Source organism: Bubalus kerabau, chromosome 10 (genome assembly GCF_029407905.1).
Source record: "Bubalus kerabau isolate K-KA32 ecotype Philippines breed swamp buffalo chromosome 10, PCC_UOA_SB_1v2, whole genome shotgun sequence".
Lineage (NCBI taxonomy): Eukaryota > Metazoa > Chordata > Mammalia > Artiodactyla > Bovidae > Bubalus > Bubalus kerabau.
This window is the reverse complement of record NC_073633.1, coordinates 12533648-12561103: the sequence shown is the minus strand read 5'-3', so window position 1 is coordinate 12561103 and position 27456 is coordinate 12533648. Positions and strand designations below refer to the sequence as shown.

Sequence of the window (27456 nt, the reverse complement as noted above, 5' to 3'; positions counted from 1 at the left end):
CTGGACACGACTGAGCGGCTGAACTGAACTGATACACTTATGAAACCATCGCAATTAGGATAATAGATATTCATCTCCCACAAAAGTATCCCTGTCCTTGTTTTATAATCCATCCCTCCAGACCCTCTGCCTGTGCATCCTTCCTCTCCTGTATCCAGGCAACCACTGATCTGCCATAATTAGTTTGCTTTCCTAGAATTTTATAGAACTAAAGTCCATAGTATGTACAGTTGATCCTTGAACAACATGAATTTGAACTTTGCAGGTCCACTGATACACAGATTTTTTTTCCACTGGTAAATATGACAGTACTACCCTATCTGTAATTGGTTGAATCTGCAGATGAAGAACACCAGATACAGACGAACTCTAGTTACAGAGGGCTGAGTACAGACATGAAGATGTTTCAACCGAGGTGAGACTCGGCACAGCTAATCCCTGTATTGTTCCATAGTCATCTGTACTCTTTTTGCCTGGCTTTCACTCAGCATAATCATTTTGAGATCCATCTACGTTGTAATCTGTATTAATAGCCTATGTTTGTTTCCTTTTTTTTATTGTTAGGAGTGTTTAACATACACATTTAACATAGTGTATCCATTAATGATGGGCACGAGTTTTTTTCCAGTTTTGGCTATTAGGAAAAAAGCTGTTGTGACCACCTGTTCCCCAGTCTTTGAATGAACGTATGTTTTCACTTCCCTTGGGTGAATGCTTTGAACCAGAATGGTGCCTCATATAGTAGGTGTCCCCAGAACTTTTAGACAAAGTGTTAAACTCTTTACCAAAGCCACTGTGCCATGTGTAGTCTCATCAGCACTGTATGAGAGTTCCAGCTCTTCCACATGCCAGCAACACAATATAGTCTTAAACGGTTTTAATTTGCATTTCCCTAGTAACTAATGATACTAAACATCTTTTCATAACTGCCGACTGCTTTGGTGAAGTGTCTATTCAAATCATTTGCTCATTTTTAAATTGTTTTCCTTTATTGAATTTTGAGAGTTCTTTGTAAACTTCATTGGATACATGATTTACAAATATTTTTGCCAGTCTGTGGCTTATCTTTTCATTCTCTTAACAACATCTTTGGAAGAACAGAAATTTTGGAGGAGTACAATTTGTGGTTTTAAGGATTGTGCTTTTAGTGTTAAATATCTAAAAATTCTTTGCCTAACTCTTTTTTTAAGGTTTGGTTCTAGAAGTCTTACAGTTTTAAGTTTTACATGTATATGTATAGTCCATTCTGAGTTCACTTTTGTATGTTATGAGGTGTGGATCAAGGCTGCTGTTACTGCTTTTTTTGTGGTATGTACTGTGTTGACTTTCCAATTAGTTCAGCACTGTTTGTTGGAAAAAGACTATCGTTTCTCCACAAAACTGTCTTTATACCTTTGCTGAAAATCATACATACACACACACATACACATATACATATTTATCTATGCATCTATCTGTCTATATAGGTCTATTTCTGGACTCATTAGTCTGTCCATCAACATATTTGTTTCTCTTCTTGCCAATGCTACTGTCTTTATTATAAGAGTTTATAATAAGTCTTGAAATCAGGCAGCATTAGCACTCCGACTATATTTTTCAATGGTATCGTTTTAATGTAAGTTTTTTAAAAATCAGAAATGGCTACTGAAATGTAGAGTATTGTCATCACTTTTCTACTCCAATCTCAACAGTTGTTGAAGTAAACAGTAAACAACTAGCAGGAATTACATGAATCTCAAAATAATTATGAGTAGCTCCTCTCTTTTATATATAAAAATTGACTATGCTTATCTAAGGGCTTCCCTGGTAGCTCAGCTGGTCAAAAATCTGCCTGCAATGCAGGAGCAATGATCAATTCCTGGGTTGGGAAGATCAGCTGGAGAAGGGATAGGCTATCCATTCCAGTATTCTTGGGCTTCCCCGGTGGCTCAGACAGTAAAGAATCCACCTGCAATGCAGGAGACCTGGGTTCGATCCTTGGGTTGGGAAGATCCCCTGGAGGAGGGCCTGGAAATCCATTCCAGTATTCTTGCCTGGAGAATCCCATGGACAGAGAAGCCTGGTGGGCTACAGCCCACGGGGTTGCAAAGAGTGGGACATGACTGAGCAACTCAGCACAGCATGCTGATCTAAAGATAGTTTTACACAAAACCAGACACCCAGTTTAGCACATGTAACAATATTTAACTTCCTTACCTGTAAACCATATTTTACTCGTATTTTCTTTAATTCTTTCCTCCTTTCCAACTCTTTTTCCTCCTTACTTAGTGCTGGACCAACTAAAAGCAAAAATTGAATTAAAAAAAAACCACTAAGTTTGATATAATACTGTTTATTTAATATGAAAAACTAATAGTACTAGTATTCCATTTCCAGATTAACAAAAAGTTCAAATAAATTAATATAAAAATATCTTGGGCTGTGATGATGTCCTTTCAGCATTTTGGTAATTAAATCTAATTGGAAAGTAAATCAAACCCCAAAGAGTATAAGAATGTTACAGTTTAGATACTAAAAGAAATACTGAACATCTTAATTTTTCAATATGGTTCCTGTAATAGTATCCCAGATGTAGAAATATAGTGAGTTCTCTGAAAGAACATAAGTTTGTGCAAAAGAAAGCACAGAGAATTCAAGAGTCACATTATTGTGTAGTGTGCCCTACTCATTTTCATAATGTAGTATATAGGAAAACAAAAAATACATAATGAACATATTTAGTTAGCATTAAAAGGAAAAAATAATGTAAGGAAAATTACTAGTTCAGAGTATCTCTTTCCATTTTGAAAGCCTTAAATAAGAAAGTTTTAACAAGATAGCAACCTTATACAGTACTATTATAGAAAATAATGGTATATACACAGATAATACATCAACAAACTGTAATTAGGAAAGCAGACATATCAACCAATATATCTTAATACCTTAACCTATTATTTTCTATGTTACTATTTTACATCAAAGTTTAACTGTGGATTACTTTTTATAACAGTAAATAGCTGTTAAAGAGGAACCTTGGACTTCCCAGGTAGCTCAGTGGTAAAGAATCCACCTGCCAGTGTAGGAGAGGTGGGTTTGATCCCTGGGTCGGGAAGATCCTTTGGAGAAAGAAATGGCAACCCACTTGAGTATTCTTGCCTGGAGAATCCCACGGCCAGAGGAGCGTGGTGGGCTCTAGTCTGTGGGGTTGCAAAGGAGCCGGGCACAACTTAGTGACTGACACAGCACATCTTTATTCAATGGTCACAGTTACCCCTGAGGGGCAGTTAGCCAACACTGCAGTGCGCTTCAAAGCCCTACAGACTTGGGGCTTCCCTGCTAGTTCAGTGCGAAGACTCTGTGCTCCCAATCCAGGGGGCCAGGTTCACTCCTGGTCAGGGACCCACATCGTGCATACAGCAAGGAAGGGCCCGTGGGCCACACCTAAGACCTGGCACGGCCAAATAATAAATAATTAAAAAGATAAAAAGCTGACAAACTGGATTAGCAACAGGAGAGCTATCAATTATCATTCCTGGTCAGAAAGTAACCTACTGCTGTAACAGTACAACTAAACTATTACATAGAAAAATCAACTGCAATCCTAATCTACTACCTAAGTCTCACATTTCAAAACGTGTTATTATTCTAGCCTCATCTGATAGTATTCACTGAAATATAAATGTATCTCAATAGAGTATTCTATCAATTAGATATGAAGCTGGTAGCTATGGATACATTTTTTAGAACACTTTGAGAATTAAAAAGTTATCACACGCATAAACAGTATGTTTCACATACCAAAGAGCTCATCTTTCTTATCAAGACGAAGGTGAGCTCTAACCTGCCCGGGTTCACAGCCGTCACAGGTGTCCCTGCCAGGGTGAATGTGAAACGACAGCACAGTCTCTCCGATCTTCACTTCATCCCCATGCTCGAGTACATACGGGTCACACTTAGTTTTGGGCTAAAGGGGAAAAAAATAATAAAACAGAAATCCAAGAGTTACATATGATTATTTATTTTATGGTTACTGTACATAATGTCAGATTATAACCAAAAATATTGAGATGGTTCTCAATGAGACAGACAGACATATGCATACATACCCATTTCCAAAACATGAGGGTGATATATAATATTCTATTAGTGCAGAAGACAGATGAAATGACCAACTTCTAATTTTTATATTATCAAAATCCATTATCTCCCCATCTCCATACCCAATGCTCTCAAAGAAATATCCAACCCAAACTTCAATCTATTACCAAAATGAATAATCATCACAGTCAAAAAGATGATGTATTAAGGAGATAAACTGCATCATATTTCCCTTTTTCCTTCTTCTCTTGATAATTTTTATTTCAATTTTTATAATTTCAATTGAAATTTTTATAATTTCATAATTTTTATTTCAAATATAAAATATTTTTTTTTTTATCCCTAACTAAGGCCTCCCTGCCTCCCCTCCCTCCACATATTATCTTATTAGGTGCTAAGCACTCTGCTATATGTTAGGGATAGAAGAGTCAACTGAACAGACATAGCCCCTGCTTTCAAGGAGTTTTCCAATTTAACACTTCTGTTAAAACAGCTTAAAGTAAAAAACACACAAAAAAGAATAGCCCCTAAAGTTGCTATAAGAATAACCTTCCTTTGCATGGCTTTAAAATGCATTTATCTCTAAAAATAAGGCGTAGATACATAATTAGAAGGCAAAACTTAGCAGTTAAGTATCTACTTAGTGAAGTTGCTCAGTCGTGTCCGACTCTTTGCGACCCCATAGACGGTAGCCTACCAGGCTCCTCCGTCCATGGGATTTTCCAGGCAAGAGTACTAGAGTGGGTTGCCATTTCCTTCTCCAGAGAATCTTCCCGACCCAGGGATCGAACCCAGGTCTCCCACATTGTACGCAGATGCTTTACGGTCTGAGCCACCAGGGAAGTAGAAGTATCTACTTGTATATATTTTTCAGCTCTAAGAATTCTCTTCTACATTAATACATCTGGGCTTGAATACCAATCTGAACTAAATGATATGTATAATCACTATGATAACTGTGCCCTGAGGGATAAAATATTTCAGTTCAGTTTTTTAAAAGAATATGCAAGTATTTAATTAATAAATATACACTCACCTGAAGAATCTGTTTTCCATTAACAACTGTACCATTCTGACTGCCTTGATCCACAAGGACATAACTTTGTAAGTCATGGTCAAAATAAATTTCTGCATGAAACTTAAAAAAAGAAACCAGGTAATTATAAATTATTATACTTTTTTAAACCACAGATAATATTTTCTCCATGATAAAATGCAGTAGACTCTGATGATTTAAGTTGTATTATTCTTAATCCATTTTTTTTCTGAATACAAAAGAATTACAATGCTTCTGGTAGAAATAAGAAGGCTGCAAGAGAAAAAGTCACCCACCTGTAACTCCACCTATAATTACCATTAATAACTTAGTATGTGTCCTATCTTTTCTACTTTTATAATATTCTTGAGATTATACTATATATAGTTTGAAATAATTTTTCACCTAATATAGTTGCTCACATCATTAAAAATTTTTAACACAAAGGTGATTTGAAATATTCAAGGTCAACTTCTCAGAGTTTCCAAATTTTCAACACTCTAATCACTCCCTCCTGCTCCACAGCACTTTGTTTATATAACACTTAAACTATACAAAGTTACTGTATATTTGAATGCCACTGTACTGCTTACAATTATTGCTTACATTTAGTTGACAATTTGCTTACCACTTAGTATATAATATAGTGCTTCACATATATTGGGCACGTACTCAATACATGTACATTTAACTGGATATAGAGCTCCAAAAATATTTAATTTAAAATTCCGTAAATAATACATAGATGGTGGTTACATAAAATGATGCAGCTGCTTTGTGGGGAAGTTTGACAGTTCCTCAAAATGTTAAACAGAGAGTTACCATATGACTCAACAATTCTACTCCAAGATAGGTATCAAGAGAAATGAAAACTACAGTTCCTAACAAACTTAGCAGCATTACTCTTAATAACCAACAAAATGGAAACAATTCAAATGTCTAACAGTTGAGGAACATATAAACAAAATACTATAGTGTGTCTGAACACTGGAGTATTATTTGGCAATAAAAACAAATGAAGTACTGATACTTGCTACAACATGGATGAATCTTGAAGACAAGCTAGTTACAAAAGGCTACATACTGTATTATTAATATGATTCCATTTACATGAAATGTGAAGAGCAGGCAAATCCACAGAAACAGAAAGTAAACTGGCGGCTGCCCAGGGCTGTGGGAGGCGAGGAAGGAATGGGGAAGGACTAGTACTGAGTACGACACTTGTTTTCATAGTGGTGAAAATGCTCTAAAATGGACTGCAGCGATGGTTACACAACTGTGAATACACTAAAAACCTGTGAATTATGTACTTTCAAAGCGTAAATTGTATATCGCATATAGACTGTATCTCAATAAAGGTTTTAAAATTTTTCATAAATATAAACTTATTATAAAATGTTTCAAATGCTTGGGGCTGGTGCACTGGGACGACCCAGAGGGATGGAATGGGGAGGGAGGAGGGAGGAGGGTTCAGGATGGGGAACACATGTATACCTGTGGCGGATTCATTTTGATATTTGGCAAAACTAATACAGTTATGTAAAGTTTAAAAATAAAATAAAATTAAAAAAAAAAAAAAAAAAAGACTATATTGAAAAATGTCTACCCATGACCCAGCTTTAATACAATTTGCTACATTTGCCTCAGATACTTAAAAGAAAATAAATTATTATTCATCCATGTGTACCTCACTCTATCTATCCCCTACCCTTCCTTTCAGAGGTTTGATGTTCATTTAATCATGATGCACCTCTTTATACTTTCACCATGTACGTATATATTCATAAAAATTATATGTTCATTTTGTTTTGTTTGGAACTTAATATAATTACGAATCACACTATGAACTTTTCATTGAGATAGAATTTATAGGCAGGAAATTCATAGGTCTTAAATGTACAGTCTGCTGCTGCTGCTGCTGCTAAGTCACTTCAGTCGTGTCCAACTCTGTGCGACCCCATAGACAGCAGCCCACCAGGCTCCTCCGTCCCTCGGATTCTCCAGGCAAGAACACCGGAGTGGGTTGCCATTTCCTTCTCCAATGCATGAAAGTGAAAAGTGAAAGGGAAGTTGCTCAGTCGTGTTGGACTCCTCACGACCCCATGGACTGTAGCCCACCAGGCTCCTCCGTCCATGGGATTTTCCAGCAAGAGTACTGAAGTGGGTTGCCACTGCCTTCTCCAACAGTCTGATGAACTTTAACAAATGTATACGAACAGTATTTATCTCCTTTATCTTGCATCTTTGGCTTAATACCATCTAGCTGTAGTGCAGTTGTGGCTGTACCGTAAGCTATAATACATATTCTTCTAATGACAACAGCCAGGTTTTTTCCCAAGGTTTTACTATTTTTCAAACTGCTCCTATGAACAACCCTGTCCATGCACTCTTCCTGTGGACAATACAAGGATTTTTCTGGGGGTATACCCTTAGAAACGAAACTGCTAAGCCATCTACATGCGAACAAACTTTATTAGATACTGCCATACGATTTTCCCGGAGAAGGCAATGGCATCCCACTCCAGTACTCTCGCCTGGAAAATCCCATGGACAGAGGAGCCTGGTGGGCTGCAGTCCATGGGGTCGCTAAGAGTCGGAGACAACTGAGCGACTTCACTTTCACTTTTCAGTTTCATGCATTGGAGAAGGAAATGGCAACCCACTCCAGTGTTCTTGCCTGGAGAATCCCAAGGACGGCAGAGCCTGGTGGGCTGCCGTCTATGGGGTCGCACAGAGTCGGACACGACTGAAGTGACTTAGCAGCAGCATACGATTTTCCAGGTTTCACAGATGGCTCAAGTGGTAAAGAATCCATCTGCCAATGCAGGAGTTGCAGGAGCTGCAAGTTTGATCCCTGGGTCAGGAAGATCCCCTGGAGTAGGAAATGGCAACCCACTCCAATATTGCTGCTGGGATAATCCCATGGACAGAGGAGCCTGGTGAGTTACAGTCCACGGAGTCGCAAAAAGTCAGACATGACTAAGCACACACATATCATTTTCCAAAGTGGTTAGACCAAGTTATACTCTCAACATCAATCTATAAGAATTCCGATTGATCTATTCAGTTTTAAATAACACTTTGTATTGTCAGAATTTTTAGCTTTTGCAAGCATATCAAGTGTGAAATTAAATTGCATTACTGTGGTTTTAATTTGCATTTTCCTGATTACAGGTGAGGCTGAAATCTTTTCTTATATTTATTAGCCATTTGGGTTTCATCTTCTGTAAATTTTCTCTTCATGTCCTTCATACATTTCTTTCAATTGGGTTGTTTAGAAAAACTATAAAAGAGTTTAAATAATTTCAAATCTTATGACTGGAAACCTTATTCCAAAGACCTTTCTAAATTATGCTCTCAATAGGAATGATATTTAATAAACAGGATGAATGAAAACTGACACTTTGTTCTCAATTGTATTTCTTGAATTACTACATATATTGAACAGTTTTCACAAGTTAAGCATATTTCCTCTACTGTGAATTACTTAGCTATGTCCTTCACTCATTTACCTGTTGGTATCATAGTGGGGTTTAAAAAAATGAATTTGTATGAGCTTTTAAAATATAAGGGATATATATTTTACCAGATCTGATTATCTTAGACTGCCATTTAAATTTATTTCTTAATATACAGAATTTCAAACTTAAATTATTTAAAATTACCTCGTCTTCCGTGATTTTGTTTCTTTTTTTAAACTTAGAAAGTCCTCTCCTATCCACTGGTTAAATATTAGTTTCTGTTTTTCTCCTAATATTAATATGAAATATGTTGGAGTTTTTTTACTTTAACTTTTTCATATATCTGGATAGGTGTGATATATACTGTCAAACTGATTTCACACAACTAACAAATTACCTACGCCACCAGTGGACATGTTTGTTTCAAAGAAAGGAAAAGCAGAAATGCCACCAGAGAACTACCTACATTTCAGACTGAAGTAGAAAGACGTCTTTGTTATTTAAGTTATAGACAGGGTTTTGTTTGGAGGCAGAAAAATCAAGGATCATGAGAAGGTAAAAAAGGAAGATAATTTGGTCTGAATTAAGATTACAAGGACTTCCTTCCCTCTGAGTGAACCCAAACAAAGTAAAATAATCAGACTTTCAACTAATAATGAAAAAACAAATTTCATTCCAAAAAGACAAAAATCACAAAAAATACATAGTTTAGAACCATATTATAATCCATTAAATAGAAACAAAATGGGGTTGATGAAAGGTCAAAAAAACATAACACTTACAAAAGGGAAGGGGGAAAACCATAGAAAATATAGTAAAGAGAAAAGATAAACAAGACTTTTGATAGCTAAATCTTATAACTTAGGCTGCAACTCTGTTCTTTTTGTTTGTTTTGAAAAACCCAACTGCTCTTTTTCCTGAAACCACTAGAAAATCAACTAGGAAAAGCTGTAAAATCAACTAGAAAAAGCCTTGAGTGGTAGAGGATAGATGATTCTTGAGTTGAAAAATACCATGGACTCAAAGTAACTCTGCACTAAAGTAGCCTGAATCCTCGTGTGATTTATTTTGAACTGCCACAATATCCAGCACTGTGACTTCACTCAATAAATATGTGCTAGACAGGTATTACTTAACACTTAGTCTACATTGTTTACTCCTGCTCCAGTCTGTTAAAAACTAAACATTATTTTAGTTCACCCAAATTTTGATGGAGAATTTTTTTTTCTCAAGTAATGGAATAAACAACCTGCATTACGTTCACTACCATTACTAGATTGACTATTAACCTTTCTTTTTCATCTGAAAAACCCTAGCTTCTGCCATAATGATGATTTACAAAGTCACACCGAGGGGGCTGTATCTGAAAAATCAGAGAACTTACCTTACTGACACCAACTTCAGGGATTCGGAGAGTATGCTCCATATCTTTTTCTCTGCAGAGTTAAGTAAAATTAAAACGCCTTTAATACTTTTTGAAGCATATTTAAACGCCATATTTAAAGAATTTTTTTAAAGATAATTTTGCTTTAAAAGATACGTTAGGATGCCAGTCTCCCTATGAGATTAAACCCAGTTTCCGCAATGCAACTCTAAATTTCATGTCTGAAAGTAGGTCCCGGAACTACCTTAACTCTTTCATAAGGTAACTGTAGCGGTCCCCAACCTTTCTGGCACCAGGAACCAGTTTCGTGGAAGACAGTTTTTCCACAGACCAGGGCAAGGGTATTTGGGATGCTTCAAGTGCACTACATTTACTGTGCACTTTATTTCTATTATTATTATATTGTGGTATACAATGAAATAATTATGCAATTCACCGTGATGCAGAATCAGTGGGAGCCCTGAGCTTGCTTTCTGTAGTTAGATAGTCCCATCTGGAGGTGACGGGAAACAGTGACATCTGAAGTGTGCTGCGACTGACGAGGCGCAGCTGTAAATAAGATGAAGTTTTCCTCGCTCACCCAGTGCTCCTCTCCTGCTGTGCAGCCCGATTCCTAACAGGTCCAGGGGTTGGGGACCCCTGTTTTGGTTCATCTGTCACAGGCCAGTGAACATCCAGTAGGACAAAATATCCTCTGTAGTAACGCCAGTCCAGATCTGTTGACTATGTGTCCACTTCTATTACTACGTGTAAAAGGAACATACTATTCTCCAAGAATTTAAAATTAAGATACTGTATGAAACCTGAATTAAAGATATATTACCTTTCCAGTTGGGAAGAAAGGAAATTATCGTACTCATGATTAAAATCTACTTCTCTACCAAGCTGGTTTGAGTTACATAGGGGTAAAGGAAAAGGATCAAAGAAGGAGGTCATACTGGGTTTAAGTAAGTAACTTAAGCCTAAAAAAAGCAATACCAAAGGTAAGAAAATGATGAAATCTCTGTGGAAGGTATCACCAAGATTTTATCTCTTTACATCGGCAGACCGCTTTAGAGACAATAAAGTTATGTCTGCAACTGACTTCCAAAAGCACGTGGCAAAAGGCAAGTGTCAGAATAGTTTCTGAGTGAGAGAGGGAGAACAAGGACATCATTTTTTGTCTATTCTACAAGCACCACACATATTTAATGATTAATTGGAATAAGAGAAATGAACAGAATATGATAATGGTAAACATTTTTACCTTCCAATTGTAGCAGGATTTACAGCTGTAATGATAAAAAGTGATCCTGTCTGCAACACAGGTGATCTAATTACAATTACTCTAATACATGGGGGCCAGATTTTTTCTTCATCTGCCAAAGAAAGAAATGGGTAAGTATTAATTCAAAAATAACAAATGCCCAGGGAATAGTAGAAGGCATACATAAAGCTAAAATAAATTGATCAAAAATCTTCCTTCTGTTTAAAACAACCTTCTCAAATTCTGCTATATGACATACACAATAAGTAAGTTTTAATAACATTAGCAATTTAAAATAATCAACCTAAAGATATACAGCAGCTATCACAATTACAAAATAATCAACTCTCTCTTTTTTAAGGTATTGGTATTTGAAAATATGGCCCCCCAAAAAGCATTTTTTAAGTTAGAAAAACTGAGTCTACCCTTATAAGAAAAAATGAGAGGAAATTCCATTAAGAACAAAATATGCTTGTACACACGAATACAAAATTCTGAGTTCTAAAAGTATGTCATTATATTAAGTAAAAAAAAAAATCGGATTTACCATAATACCCATGTAGCTGAATTAATGGAGAAGGCAATGGCACCCCACTCCAGTACTCTTGCCTGGAAAATCCCATGGACGGAGGAGCCTGGTAGGCTGCAGTCCATGGGGTCGCTGAGGGTCGGACACCACTGAGCGACTTCACTTTCACTTTTCACTTTCATGCATTGGAGAAGGAAATGGCAACCCACTCCAGTGTTCTTGCCTGGAGAATCCCAAGGACGGCGGAGCCTGGTGGGCTGCCATTTAATGGGGTCGCACAGAGTCAGACAAGACTGAAGTGACTTAGCAGCAGCAGCAGCTGAATTAATGGCCTACTCTTTAAAGCAACTGCCTTTCCTCCCTCAACTACAAAAGTGGACAATAATATCTAACCCCTTAAAATAGACTTAGCACAGACTTTAGGAAAGAGTAGGTAACTTGGTTTTTTGTTCTACTGAGTAGGCCATTCAATGCAATTAAACTTTAGGATTCAAGTAGTAGTCATTTATTCATACCCTACTGTAAATACAACCAAAGTTATCATTTTTAATAATGTTATTAAAATAATCTCTTTAAAACAATCAGCTCACCTTTTGGCAAATATATGGGCTACTAACACTTTTAACTAGTGTGTTGTACTTTTACAATGACCATAAAATAATGGCTATTTTCTCACCTTCATCTTCAGTATCTCCTGCCATTGCATTGTCTTCACTGGTAAGGTCTTCATCGGAACTGTCCTCGGTCTGAGAGTCTGTAATTTCACCTTCTTCAGGCTCACTATCAGTGTCTAAGATTTTCTCATCTTTAAACGAAGCCGAGTTATAAATGTTTTCATTAAGAGGAGATTCCACAGTCTTTGCACTAACTGGAACAGTATATTTGGGAGGACTATTTTTGTAATGAATGTCTACTTTGGCCTTCTTTTTCACATTTGCAAAATCTTCTCCCTCACTGCAGCTTATATGTTCAATATTGGACGTTTTCTGATCTTCTGAATTCAAATTCTGGAAAGAGGTGGGAACAGAAGAGAAGAATCTTAAACATGACCATCTTATAATGTTTAACCCTAAATGTTTCAATGAATTAGTGAAAGCATATGTTCAGCGAAATAACAACAGCTATTACCTCTACTGCCTCTTCCTCTTATTATGTTCCCTTTCGTAATGATGTTACCATCCACTTATCCAAATCAAAAGTCTTTGACATCTCCTTAACCACTCCATGGAATCAATTACTAAGGCTATAGACTATGTTTGAAATTAATCCCAATTTTCTCTCCTTATCTAGTATCATTGTCTTAACTGTCCCAATCCAGGTCCTCATCACATATTGCTTGGACCATGTGAGAGCCTAGAACAATGCTGTCAAAAATAAAATGCAAGTTTTATATATATATATGCTTTAAAATTATCTAGTAGGGTCATTAAAAAGGTAAAAAAGAAGCTGGTGAAATTCATTTTGTTACTTTACCTCACTCAGTACTTACAAAATATTACTAATCATATATAAAGATGACATTTCATCAGTATAAACATTTTTACAAATACTTTATATGGATTTTCTGTACCAAGTCTTCAAAACTGAGTATAGTTTATACTCAACTAGGTAAAGTATCCTAGCTACATTTAAAGTGTTCAGTAGCCACATGGAGCTGGCAGAACAGTGCAGGCCTAGAGAATACAACTAAACCTAAATTGTCTTTTTGAACTTTGAGTCAATTATTAAGTCAACATACATGACATAAAGAATCAGCACTAATTACAGCAGGGATCTAAAGATCTAAATGTACCTAATATATCAGAACTGAAGTTCTGCTAAAATAGAGTCGGCTTCATGATACAGAAAATAGTACAGATGAGTCAATTACATCTCTTTATTCTGAACTTCCAACTTAACTGGCATAAGCCTTTTATTATTTATTATACATGCATATTGGCCATACGCTAGGACAAATGAACATATCCATTATTTTAACTTTAGAAGAAGCAGTTATCTTCCTCTAGTTTGTAACACACTCTAGTTTTCTTTCTACCTTAGGGCAACATGATGAGGTGAAGTCATATGTTCTGCTGTTATTTTATAAGATACGAGAGCATCCTAAACACATGTTTTTAATGGTAGCATAAATTCAGTTTGAAGACTGGCTAAACATTCACAGCATGCTAAACTATACGTATTTCCAGCAACACAAACTCACCAAGGACAATAACAAGATCAAGTTCCTGAAAAGCTATGAGGAACTTTAAAGACCACTGTAAACTATAGCCAAAAAATTTCCTGATCTATATATGCTTAAAAGAAAAGCAGTTTCCAATATTATGTATTTTATTATTGTTTATAGGACAACACATGTAGAGGAAAATGAGGGAAACAGAAATAGGTACTGCTTTTTAAAACTGTCAGTCTCGAATGTTAGATAAATATCCATTAAGATAAAAGAAAGGCCTAGGGCCTACATCAGGCATATATGCATATTTCAACTTATTACTCTAATCTCCTTACCCTACTTCCTTCCTTCCGTGTACTCTACTGCTGCTAAGTTGCTTCAGTTGTGTTTGACTCCGTGTGACCCCTTAGATGGCAGCCCACCAGGCTCCTCTGTCCCTGGGATTCTCCAGGCAATACTCTCTGTCTCTCTCTAAGTCGCTTCAGTCGTGTTTGACTCTGTGCGACCCCACAGACAGCAGCCCACCAGGCTCCACCATCCCTGGGATTTTCCAGGCAAGAACACTGGAGTGGGTTGCCATTTCCTTCTCCAACGCATGAAAGTGAAAAGTGAAAGGGAAGTCGCTCAGTCATATCCAACTCTTAGTGACCCCATGGACTGCAGCCTACCAGGCTCCTCATGGGGTTTTCCAGGCAAGAGTACTGGAGTGGAGTGCCATTGCCTTCTCCGGGCAAGAATACTGGAGTGGGTTATTTCCTTCTCCAAGGCATGCATGCATGCTAAGTCGCTTCAGTCATGTCCGACTCTGTGCGACCCCATGGACAGCAGTCCACCAGGCTCCTCTGTCCATAGGATTCTCTAGGCAAGAATACTGGAGTGGGTTGTCATTTCCTTCTCCATCTGTATACTCTGCACTTTCAAAAAGTGAGGTCCAAGAATATCTTAAAACTCAAGAAAAGGATGAGGATGTCCTAAAACTGGTTTCCTCCCATGCGACACAACTACCTTTTATAATCCTTGGGGAATTCAAAATTTTTATTAGTATTTTTCTTAAGTCCTTGTCCTAAATTAACATATTTTTACAGAAGGACGGTAAAGATGAATGGCTATGAGAGCTAAACTGGATCAAAGTCTCACAGAATGCTATCAAATTTCATCATCTAGTTTGTCAGAAAAGGTCATTTGAGGACCCCTATATATTCTTTGCTTTGCTGGGAGAACTAATTTCATTAACATATCCTTTCAAACAGTTCAATGACTAGTGACAGGTAGGCGTCACTAACACAGAGGTCTCTGAAAAAAAAGAAAAATAATTTTTGGCATTTTTCTTACTTACTCTTCAATTCTTAGGTACTGTCAGTGAAAATAATAGAGATATAAATAGAGAATTGAGATAAAATTTCAAGAACAAGGAAGTGGCCAAGATGGTCAAGTGGGAAGACCCTGAACTCATCTCCTCCATGGACACACCAAAATTACAACTACTTACAGAGCAACTATCTATGAGAATGACCTACCTGAACACTAGCAGAAAAGACTTTCCACAACTAAAGACATAAAGAAGGAACCACACAAGATGGGTAGGAGAGGTGGAGACCCATACCCCTATGTTGGCAAAGCACAAATGGAAGGGCTATTCCAAGCAGAGGCTCCTTCCAAGGAGTGAGGAGTGGGAGGTCCAAATGGGGCTCCCCGCCTGGGGATCCTGAACTGGAAAGACAAGCCCCTAGAATATATAGCTTTGAAAAACTAGCAGAGCTTATGTTCAGGAGAACTGCAGAGAGACAGGAATAAGATTCAGCTCTTAAGGCACATGTAAGATGGCACACGTTCTGAGTCTCAACATAGAGGTAGTAGCTTGAAAGGAGCCTGGGCCAGCTGTTTTGAGGAATCTGTTCTACCCCCAGTAGCAGTGGCACTGGAACACATCTTTCTGGAATCTTTCCTCTGGTCTTCCCTGCCCTGCCCACCTGCTGGCTGGCACAAGCCCCTGGCTTTCCAGAAGACAGCCACACAGGGACTCGTCCAATGGGCCAGGAACAGCCCCAAGCCCCTGGGTCATGCGGTCAACTTCACAGGAAGGCCACCCTTCTGTCGACTGGGCCTGCAGTCACCACGCAAGGCACAACCTCACAGCCAGCCAGGGCGAGGGCCAGCCCTGCCTTCCAGCACCCCCACGGTCATCAGCCTCACCACAACAGAAGGATGTACACAGCCCACATAGGGAACATCCCCAGAGTAAAAAGTTCTGATGACCAGAAGGGCATGTGCTGCCTAGGCCCCAGAGGAGGTCTACTAAATAAGGCCACTTCTCCAAGATGGGAAACATAAGCAACCTACCTACCTTGATGTCTACCTAATACACAGAAATAAATACAGTGAACAGAGGACAGTGAGGAGACAGAGGATATGTTCTCAACAAAGGTACAAGACATAACCTCAGAAAAAGAACATTCTTCCAAAATATAGGTTTAAAAAAGATTTTTCCACTATTTTATAAGATGTTCCCATACTTCAAAGAATACAATTAAAATCTAGTCAAATCACAGCAAAAAACAAAACAAAACAAAAACAAATGGAGATAAGCAATCTACTGGATAAAAAGCTCAAGGTGATGAACATAAAGATGCTCACAAACTCAGAAGAATGAATGAACGTAAAATTTCAGTAGTTAGAAAACATGAAGAAGAACCAAACAGAGCTAAAGAAAATAAAACTGAAATTGAAAGTATACTAGAAGGAACAACAAATTAGATGATATAGAGGAACAGATTAGCAATCTGGCAAAGAGTAGTAATCACTCAAGCTGAAGAGATAACAAAAGACGAGTATATGCTACTGGAGATCAGTGGAGAAATAACTCCAGAAAGAATGAAGGGATGGAGCCAAAGCAAAAACAATACCCAGCTGTGGATGTGACTGGTGACAGAAGCAAGGTCCGATGCTGTAAAGAGCAATATTGCATAGGAACCTGGAATGTCAGGTCCATGAATCAAGGCAAATTGGAAGGGGTCAAACAAGAGATGGCAAGAGTGAATGTCGACATTCTAGGAATCGAAATGGACTGGAATGGGTGAATTTAACTCAGATGACCATTACATCTACTACTTCGGGCAGGAATCCCTCAGAAGACATGGAGTGGCCATCATGGTCAACAAAAGAGTCCGAAATGCAGTACTTGGATGCAATCTCAAAAACAACAGAATGATCTCTGTTCGTTTCCAAGGCAAACCATTCAATATCACAGTAATCCAAGTCTATGCCCCAACCAGTAATGCTGAAGAAGCTGAAGTTGAACGGTTCTATGAAGACCTACAAGACCTTTTAGAACTAACACCCAAAAAGATGTCCTTTTCATTATAGGGGACTGGAATGCAAAAGAAGGAAGTCAAGAAACACCTGGAGTAACAGGCAAATTTGGCCTTGGAACACAGAATGAAGCAGGGCAAAGACTAATAGAGTTTTGCCAAGAAAATGCACTGGTCATAACAAACACCCTCTTCCAACAACACAAGAGAAGACTCTATACATGGACATCACCAGATGGTCAACACCAAAATCAGATTGATTATATTCTTTGCAGCCAAAGATGAAGAAGCTCTATACAGTCAGCAAAAACAAGACCAGGAGCTGACTGTGGCTCAGACCATGAACTCCTTATTGCCAAATTCAGACTGAAATTGAAGAAAGTAGGGAAAACCACTAGACCATTCAGGTATGACCTAAATCAAATCCTTTATGATTATACAGTGGAAGTGAGAAATAGATTTAAGGATCTAGATCTGATAGATAAGAGTGCCTGATGAACTATGGAATGAGGTTCATGACATTGTACAGGAGACAGGGATCAAGACCATTCCCATAGAAAAGAAATGCAAAAAAGCAAAATGGCTGTCTGGGGAGGCCTTACAAATAGCTGTGAAAAGAAGAGAAGTGAAAAGCAAAGGAGAAAAGAAAAGATATAAACATCTGAATGCAGAGTTCCAAAGAAAAGCAAGAAGAGATAAGAAAGCCTTCTTCAGCGATCAATGCAAAGAAATAGAGGAAAACAACAGAATGGGAAAGACTAGGGATCTCTTCAAGAAAATCAGAGATACCAAAGGAACATTTCATGCAAAGATGAGCTCGATAAAGGACAGAAATGGTATGGATCGAACAGAAGCAGAAGATATTAAGAAGAGATGGCAAGAATACACAGAAGAACTGTACAAAAAAGATCTTCACAACCCAGATAATCACGATGGTGTGATCACTGACCCAGAGCCAGACATCCTGGAATGTGAAGTCAAGTGGGCCTTAGAAAGCATCACTACGAACAAAGCTAGTGGAGGTGATGGAATTCCAGTTGAGCTATTCCAAATCCTGAAAGATGATGCTGTGAAAGTGCTGCACTCAATATGCCAGCAAATTTGGAAAACTCAGCAGTAGCCACAGGACTGGAAAAGGTCAGTTTTCATTCCAATCCCAAAGAAAGGCAATGCCAAAGAATGCTCAAACTACCGCACAATTGCACTCATCTCACACGCTAGTAAAGTAATGCTGAAAATTCTTCAAGCCAGGCTTCAGCAATATGTGAACCGTGAACTTCCTGATGTTCAAGCTGGTTTTAGAAAAGGCAGAGGAACCAGAGATCAAATTGCCAACATCCGCTGGATTACAGAAAAAGCAAGCGAGTTCCAGAAAAACATCTATTTCTGCTTTATTGACTATGCCAAAGCCTTTGACTGTGTGGATCACAATAAACTGTGGAAAATTCTGAAAGAGATGGGAATACCAGACCACCTGATCTGCCTCTTGAGAAATTTGTATGCAGGTCAGGAAGCAACAGTTAGAACTGGACATGGAACAACAGACTGGTTCCAAATAGGCAAAGGAATTCGTCAGGGCTGTATATTGTCACCCTGTTTATTTAACTTATATGCAGGGTACATCATGAGAAACGCTGGACTGGAAGAAACACAAGCTGGAATCAAGATTGCCAGGAGAAATATCAATAACCTCAGATATGCAGATGACATCACCCTTATGGCAGAAAGTGAAGAGGAACTCAAAAGCCTCTTGATGAAAGTGAAAGTGGAGAGTTAAAAAGTTGGCTTAAAGCTCAACATTCAGAAAATGAAGATCATGGCATCGGGTCCCACCACTTCATGGGAAATAGATGGGAAACAGTGGAAACAGTGTCAGACTTTATTTTTCTGGGCTCCAAAATCACTACAGATGGTGACTGCAGCCATGAAATTAAAAGACACTTACTCCTTGGAAGGAAAGTTATGACCAACCTAGACAGCATATTCAAAAGCAGAGACATTACTTTGCCAACAAAGGTCCGTCTAGTCAAGGCTATGGTTTTTCCTGTGGTCATGTACGGATGTGAGAGTTGGACTGTGAAGAAGGCTGAGCGCCGAAGAATTGATGCTTTTGAACTGTGGTGTTGGAGAAGACTCTTGAGAGTCCCTTGGACTGCAAGGAGATCCAGCCAGTCCATTCTGAAGGAGATCAGCCCTGGGATTTCTTAGGAAGGAATGATGCTGAGGCTGAAACTCCAGTACTTTGGCCACCTCATGGGAAGAGTTGACTCATTGGAAAAGACTCTGATGCTGGGATGGATTGGGGGCTGGAGGAGAAGGGGACAACAGAGAATGAGATGGCTGGATGGCATCACTGACTCGATGGACGTGGGTCTGAGTGAACTCTGGGAGTTGGTGATGGACAGGGAGGCCTGGCGTGCTGCGATTCATGGGGTCGCAAAGAGTCGGACACGACTGAGCGACTGATCTAATCTGATCTGGACAGTATCAAGCATACTAACAACCACGATGTGTATGTGAAGAAATCATAGCTGAAAATGTCCCTAACCTGGGGAAAGAAACACATCCAGGTCCAAGAAGCACAGAGTCTCAAAGGAGATGAACCGAAAGCAGTTCACATGAAGACAAAATATAATTAAAATGGCAAAAATTAAAGAAAAAGAATTTTAAAAGCAACAAGGGAAAAGCAACTAGTTATCCACAAGGGACCTACCATAAGGCTATCACTGACTTCAGCAGAACTGAAAAGTCAGGCCAAAAGGGAATGGCATCTTATATTCAAAGTGATAAAAGGAAAAAACCTTCAACCAAGAACACTCTACCCAGAAAGGCTATCCTTCAGATTGGGAAAAAAGATGAAGAACTTTCTAGACAAGCAAAAGTTAAAAGAGTTCAGCATCACTAAAAGAGCTTTACAAGAAATATTAAAGGGACCTCTCTAAGTAGAAAACAAAGAACCACATCTAGAAATATGAAACTTATGAAGGGAAGAATCTCATTGGTAAAGGCAATCGTACAGTAAAGGCAGCAGATCAACAACTGATAAAGCCAGTAGAAAGACTAAAAGACAAAAGTAGCAAAATCATCTATAGCCACATAAGCAGTTAAGGGATAAAGAAAACAAAAACACAAAATATGACCACAAAAACATTAGATGTAGGGGGCCAGGACAGTAAAAATAGAGAGCAGTTAGAATGCATTCAAACTTAAGAAATCATCAACTCAAAATAACCACATATACGTGCTGCTGCAGCATACTAAGTTGCTTTAGTCACGTCTAGCTCCGCAACCCTATGGACTGCATGCCCTCCTCCAGGGGGTCTTCATGAACCCAGGTCTCTGAGTCTTATGCCCTGGGAGGTGAAGCGGGCTCTTTACCACTAGTGCCACCTGGGAAACTCCAATCACATATATACAGGTTGTCAATACGAATGAATCTGATGGCTACCAAAAACCAAAAATCAATAATAGACACACAGAAAGGAAAGGAATCCAAACATAACACTAAAGGTAGTCATCAAATCACAGGGGAAGGGAGCAAAAGAAAACAGAACCAGAAAAGAACTACAACCGCCCTTCAAAACAATCAACAAAATAGCAGTACATATATACCCATCAATAATTACTTCCAAAGTAAATGGACTAAAAGCTCCAATTAAAAGACACAAGAGTGGCTGAATGGATTAAAAACAAAAACCCATATATATGCTGCCTAAAAGAGACTTACTTCAGATCTAAAGACACACACTGACTGAAAATAAGGGGACAGAACAAAGGTACTCCATACAAATGAAAACAAAAAGCAAACTGGGGGAGCGATACTTATGTCAGACAAAACAGACAGCAAAAAGAGACAAAGAAGTACATTATATGCTAAAGGGATCAAGCCAACAAGGAGATATAACAACTGTATATATAAATATCTATGTACCCAACATAGAAGCACCTGCTAAGTGCATAAAGAAAATACTAACGAACATAAAGGCAGAAACTGACAACACAATAATAGCAGAGGACTTTAACACTCCACTTACCTCAATGGACAGATCATTTAGACAGAAAACCAGTAAAGAAATACTGGCCTTAAATGATACATGTGACTAAAGGAACCTAACAGACACACAGACAACATTCTATCCAAAAGCAGCAGGGATACACAGTTTGTTTCAAGTGAAGATGGAACATTCTTTAAGATGATAACATGCTAGGCTACAAAACAAGCCTCAAGCAACTAAGGCTTGAGGTGCAACTAGAGATTATCACACTAAGTGAAGTAAGTCAGAAAGAGGAACACAAATACCATATGCTATCACTTACAGTGGAATCTAAAATACAGCACAAATGACCCTATTTACAAAACAGACAGGGAACACTCCTGTGGTTGCCAAAGGGGAGAGAGGGAGGGAAGGGGATGAACTGGGAGTCTGGGGTTAGCAGATGCAAGGTACTACATTGAAAACAGATAAACAAAGGCTTACTGTATAGGTCAGGGAACTATATCCAGTCTCCTAGGATAAACCATAATGGAAAACAATATTTTAAAAAAAGAATATATATGTGTGTGTAACTGAGTCACTTTTCTGTACAGCAGAAATTAGCACAAGCCTGTAAATCAATTATACTTCAATTTCAAATAAAGAAGTTTAAGACTGAATTATTAGGCAGCTTTTCCAATCACAACAGTGAAAGACTAGAAACCCACTATAAGAAATAAACTGCAAAAAACACATAAGAGTCTAAACAATAAGCTACGATACAAGCAACTGGTCACTAGTGAACTCAAAAAGGAGATCTGAAAAAATAACTGGAGACAAATGAAAATGTTAATACAATTATCTAAAATCCATGGGATGAGGCAAAAGCAGTTCTAAGAAGTTAAGAGCAACACAAGCCTAACTCAGGAATAAGAAAAATTCCAAATAAACAATCTAACCTTATAGGTGAAGGACCTAGAAAAAGAAGGAAAAAATCCAAAGAGAAGAAACAATAAAGGTCAGAAGAGAAATAAATGATACAAGAAATTCCTGGGAGGTCCAGTGGTTAGGACTCCATGCTTCCACTGCTGGGGGGGACAGGTTTAATCTCTGTTGGGGAACTAAGATCCTGCAAGCTGCAAGGTATAGACAAAAAAAAAAAAAAAAAAGGAAAGGATACAGAGACTAAAAAAAGAAAAAAGGTCACTGAAACTAAGAGCTGGTTCTTTGAAAAAATAAACAAAATTGTTAAGCCTTTAGACAGACTCATCATCAAAGAGGACCCAAATAAATAAAATCAGAAATCAAAGAGAAGTTACAATTGATATTGCAGAAATAAAAAGAATAAGAGTTTTCTATGAACAATGATATGCCAATAAAATGGACAACTCAGAAAAAAATGGATAAATCCTGAAAAACATAGTCTCCCAAGACTGAATCCGGATAATATAAAAAATATCAATGAACCATTTACCAGAAATGAAAATGATTCAATAATCAAAGAACTCATAAGTAATAAAAATCCAGGACCAGACGACCTCACAAGTGAATTCTACCAAACACTCAGAGAATAGTTAAAAAACATAAAAGATGATGCTGTGAAAGTGCTGCACTCCATATGCCAGCAAATTTGGCAAACTCAGCAGTGGCCACAGGACCGGAAAAGGTCAGTTTTCATTCCAATCCCAAAGAAAGGCAATGCCAAAGAATGTTCAAACTACCGCACAATTGCACTCATCTCACACGTTAGTCAAGTGATGCTTAAAATTCTCCAAGCCAGGCTTCAACAGTACATGAACTGAGAAGTTCCAGATGTTCAAGCTGGATTTAGAAAAGGCAGAGGAACTGGAGATCAAATTGCCAACATCCGTTGGATTATCCAAAAGGCAAGAGAGTTCCAGAAAAACATCTACTTCTGCTTTATTGACTACATCAAAGCCTCTGACTGTGTGGATCACGACAAACTGTGGAAAATCCTTAAAGAGACGGGATTACCCGACCACCTGACCTGCCTCCTGAGAAATCTGTGTGCAGGTCAAGAAGCAACAGTTAAAACCAGACATGGAACAATGGACTGGTTTCAAGTTGGGAAAGGAGTACATCAAGGCTGTATATTGTCACCCTGCTTATTTTACTTATATGTAATGAGTACATCATGAGAAAGGTCGGGTTGGATAAAGCACAAGCTGGAGTTAAGATTGCTAGGAGAAATATCAATAACCTCAGATATGCAGATGACACCACTCTCATGGCAGAAAGCGAAGAGGAACTGAGGAGCGAGCCTCTTGATGCAAGTGAAAGGGGAGAGTAAAAAGTTGGCTTAAAACTCAACATTCAAAAAACGAAGATCATGGTATCTGGTCCTATCAGTTCAGTTCAGTTCAGTTGCTAAGTCATATTCGACTCTGCGACCCCATGAATCGCAACACGCCAGGCCTCCCTGTCCATCTGGTCCCATCACTTCATGGCAAATAGATGGGGGAACAATGGAAACAGTGACAGACTTTATTTTGAGGGGCTCCAAAATCACTGCAGATGGTGACTGCAGTTGTGAAATTAAAAAAGATGTTTGTTCCTTGGAAGAAAAGCTATGAGCGATCTAAACAGCATATTGAAAAGCAAAGACATTACTTTGCCAACAAAGGTCCATCTAGTCAAAGCTATGGTTTTTCCAGTAGTCATGTATGGATGTGAGAGTTGGACTATAAAGAAAGCTGAGCACTGAAGAATTGATGCTTTTGAACTGTGGTGTTGGAGAAGACTCTTGAGAGTCCCTTGGGCTGCAAGGAGATCCAACCAGTCCATCCTAAAGGAAATCAGTCCTGAATATTCACTGGAAGGACTAAAGCTGAAGCTGAAACTCCAATACTTTGGCCACCTGATATGAAGAACTGACTCATTGGAAAAGACCCTGAGGCTGGGAAAGACTGAAGGTGGGAGGAGAAGGGGATGACAGAGGATGAGATGGTTGGATGGCATCACTGACTCAATGGACATGAGCTTCAGCAGGCTCGAGTAGTTGGTGATGGACAGGGAAGCTCAGCATGCTGCAGTTCATGGGGTCGCAAAGAGTCAGACATGACTGAGCTGAACTGAACTACTGAACTAACCTGTCTTTCTCAAATTATTCTAAGAAGTTAAAGAGGAAGGAACATTTTGAACTCGTTCTGTAAGGCCAGCATCAGCCTGACACGAAAATCAAACACACCACAAATAAAATTTCAGGCCAATATCACTGATGAACACATATGTAAAAATACTAGCATACCAAATTCAACAATATATTAAAAGACCACACAATATGATCAAATGGGATTTATCCCAGGAAAGCAAGGATGGTTCAATACCCACAAATCAATCAACAAGATACACCACACTAACACACTGAAGAATAAAAATCATATGAATATCTCAACAGATAGAGAAAAAGGTTTTGACAAAATTCAACATCAACTTATGATAAACTAAACAAAGTAAATACAAAAGAAATGTACTTCAACATAATAAAGGTCATATATAACAAACCCACCCTGGAGGAGGGCACGGCAACCCAATCCAGTATTCCTGCCTGAGGATCCCATGGACAGAGGAGCCTGGTGGGCTATAGTCCAAGGGGTCACAAAGAGCCAGACACGACTGAAACTACTTAGCACACACACATACACATGACAAACCCATATCCAACATCATACTCAATGGTGAAAAGCTGAAGCATTTTCTCTAAGATCAGGCACAAGACAGGTGTCACACTTGCCACATTTATTCAACACAGTATTGGAAGTCCTCACCACAGAAAACAGACAAGAAAAAGAAAGAAAAGAAATCCAAACTAGAAAAGAAGTTAAATTGTCACTGTTTGCAGGAGACATGGGAGAAGGCAATGGCACCCCACTCCAGTACCCTTGCCTGGAAAATCCCATGGACAGAGGAGCCTGGTGGGCTGCAGTCCATGGGGTCGCTAAGAGTCGGACACGACTGAGCGACTTGACTTTCACTTTTCACTTTCATGCATTGGAGAAGGAAATGGCAACCCACTCCAGTGTTCTTGCCTGGAGAATCCCAGGGACGGGGGAGCCTGGTGGGCTGCTGTCTATGGGGTCACACAGAGTCGGCCACAACTGAAGCAACTTAGCAGCAGCAGCAGCAGCAGGTGACATGATACAATAGATAGAAAATCCTAAAGACATTATGAAAAACTATGAGAACCAATATGAATTCAGTAAAGCTTCAGAATACAAATATACAAAATACAGAAACCTGCTGTATTTTTATATACTTAACAAAAAACTACAAGACAAATTAAGAAAACAATCACATTTATAACTGCATCAAAAAGAGTAAAACATCTAGAAATAAATCAAACCAAAGAGGTAACAGACTCATACTCTGAGAACTCTAAGATACTGATGAAAGAAAGGGAAAGATATACTGTGCTCATGGATTAGGGGAATTAATACTGTTAAAATGGCTGTACTATATCCAAAGCAATCTATATACTTAATGCACTGCCTATCAAATTCCAATAGTGTTTTTCATAGAACTAGAAAAAATTCTGTAATTTGTAGGGAAACAAAAAAAGAACCCAAATAGCCAAAACAATCTTAAGAAAGAAGAACAAAGCTGGAGGTACCATGCACTCCAATTTAAAAATATACTACAAAGCTACAGTAACCAACAGTATGGTACCAGCACAAAAGACACACAGATCAATGTAACAGAATAGAACCCAGAAATAAACTGACATTTATATGGGCAACTAATCTATGACAAGGGAGGCAAGAATAAAAAATGGGAAAAGACTGCCTCTTTAGTAAATGGCGTTGGAAAAACTAAACAGCTAAATGCAAAAAAGTGAAACTGGACCATTTTCTCACACCATACACAAAAATAAATTCAGAATAGATTAAACACTTAAATGTCACAAAGGAGGAAAGAATATACAATGGAGAAAAGACAGTCTCTTCAGCAAGTGATGTTGGGAAAGCTGACAGCCACATATAAAAAGCAGTAAAGTTAGAATATTCCCTCATAGCCTACCCCAAAATAAACTCAAAATGGCCTTAAAGACTTAAATATTAAGACATGATGCCATAAACCTCTTAGAAGAGAACATGGGTAAAATATTCTTTGACATAGAGTAGCAATGTTTTCATATGTCGGTGTTTCAAAGCTACAGAAATACAAACAAAGGGGATCTAATCAAATTTACATGCTTTTGCACAGCAAACTAGACTATAAATGAACAAAAAGACAACCTACAGACTGGGAGAAAATCTTCACAAATGACGTGACTAATGACGATTTCCAAAGTACATAAACAGCTCATACAACTCAGTAAGAAAAGAAAAACAAATAACACAGTCAAAAAATTGGGTAGAAGACCTAAACAGACATTTCTCCAAAGAAAACATACAGATAGCCAAAAGGCCCGTGAAAAGATGCTTCTTTGCTAATTATTAGAGAAATGCAAGTCAAAACTGTAATGAAGTAACATCCCACACTGTTCAGAATGGCCATGATTAAAAAGTCTACAAATAATAAATGCTGGAGATGGTGTGGAGAAAAGAGAACCCTCCTATACTGTTGATGGGAATATAAGTTGTGCGGCCACTATGGAAAATAGTATGGAAGTTCCTTAAAATGCTAAAAATAGAGTTACACTGGGCTTCCAAGGTGGCTCAGTGGTCAAGAATCCACTTGCTAATGCAGGAGACATGGGTTCGATCCCTGGGTTGGGAAGATCCCCTGGAGAAGGAAAAGGCAACCCACTCCAGTATTCCTGCCTGGGGAATTCCATGAACAGAGTCCATTGGGTCGCACAGAGTGGGATACGACTGAGCCTGCACACAAGACTGAGCATGTACACAGAGAGTTACATTACGGTCCATCAATCCTACTCCTGGGCAGATATCCAGAAAAAACTAATTCAGAAAGACACATGCACACCAATATTCATGGCAGCACTGTTTATAATAGCCAAGACACAGAAGCAATCTAAAAGTTCACAGACAGATCAACTGATAAAGAGGTGGTATATATACACAACGGACTCTACTCAGCCATAAAAAAGGATCACGCCATTTGCAGCAACGTGGATACAACTAGAGATTACCATCCTAAATGAAGTAGATCAGAAAAAGACAAATATTATATAAATCACTTATACATGGAATCTAAAACATGACACAAACTCACTCACAAAATAGAAACAGACATGGGATCACAAAGAGTCAGACACGAGCACACATGCAAGCAAGCAACCTATTTT

At 38.4% G+C, this 27456-nt stretch overlaps 1 protein-coding gene across 1 annotated transcript in view; it reads right to left on the bottom strand.

Moving 5' to 3' along the window:
• The window catches only part of AGGF1 (angiogenic factor with G-patch and FHA domains 1), a 46382-nt gene that overhangs the window by 8014 nt on the left and 10912 nt on the right, over window positions 1-27456 (bottom strand). Inside the window, exons 6-11 of the mRNA XM_055536618.1 lie at window positions 12413-12743; window positions 11208-11319; window positions 9962-10013; window positions 5117-5218; window positions 3781-3946; window positions 2197-2279 (exon numbers count right to left, since the gene is read on the bottom strand). Coding sequence (XP_055392593.1) covers window positions 2197-2279; window positions 3781-3946; window positions 5117-5218; window positions 9962-10013; window positions 11208-11319; window positions 12413-12743 — 846 coding nt within the window. The remainder of the gene's footprint in view (window positions 1-2196; window positions 2280-3780; window positions 3947-5116; window positions 5219-9961; window positions 10014-11207; window positions 11320-12412; window positions 12744-27456) is intronic.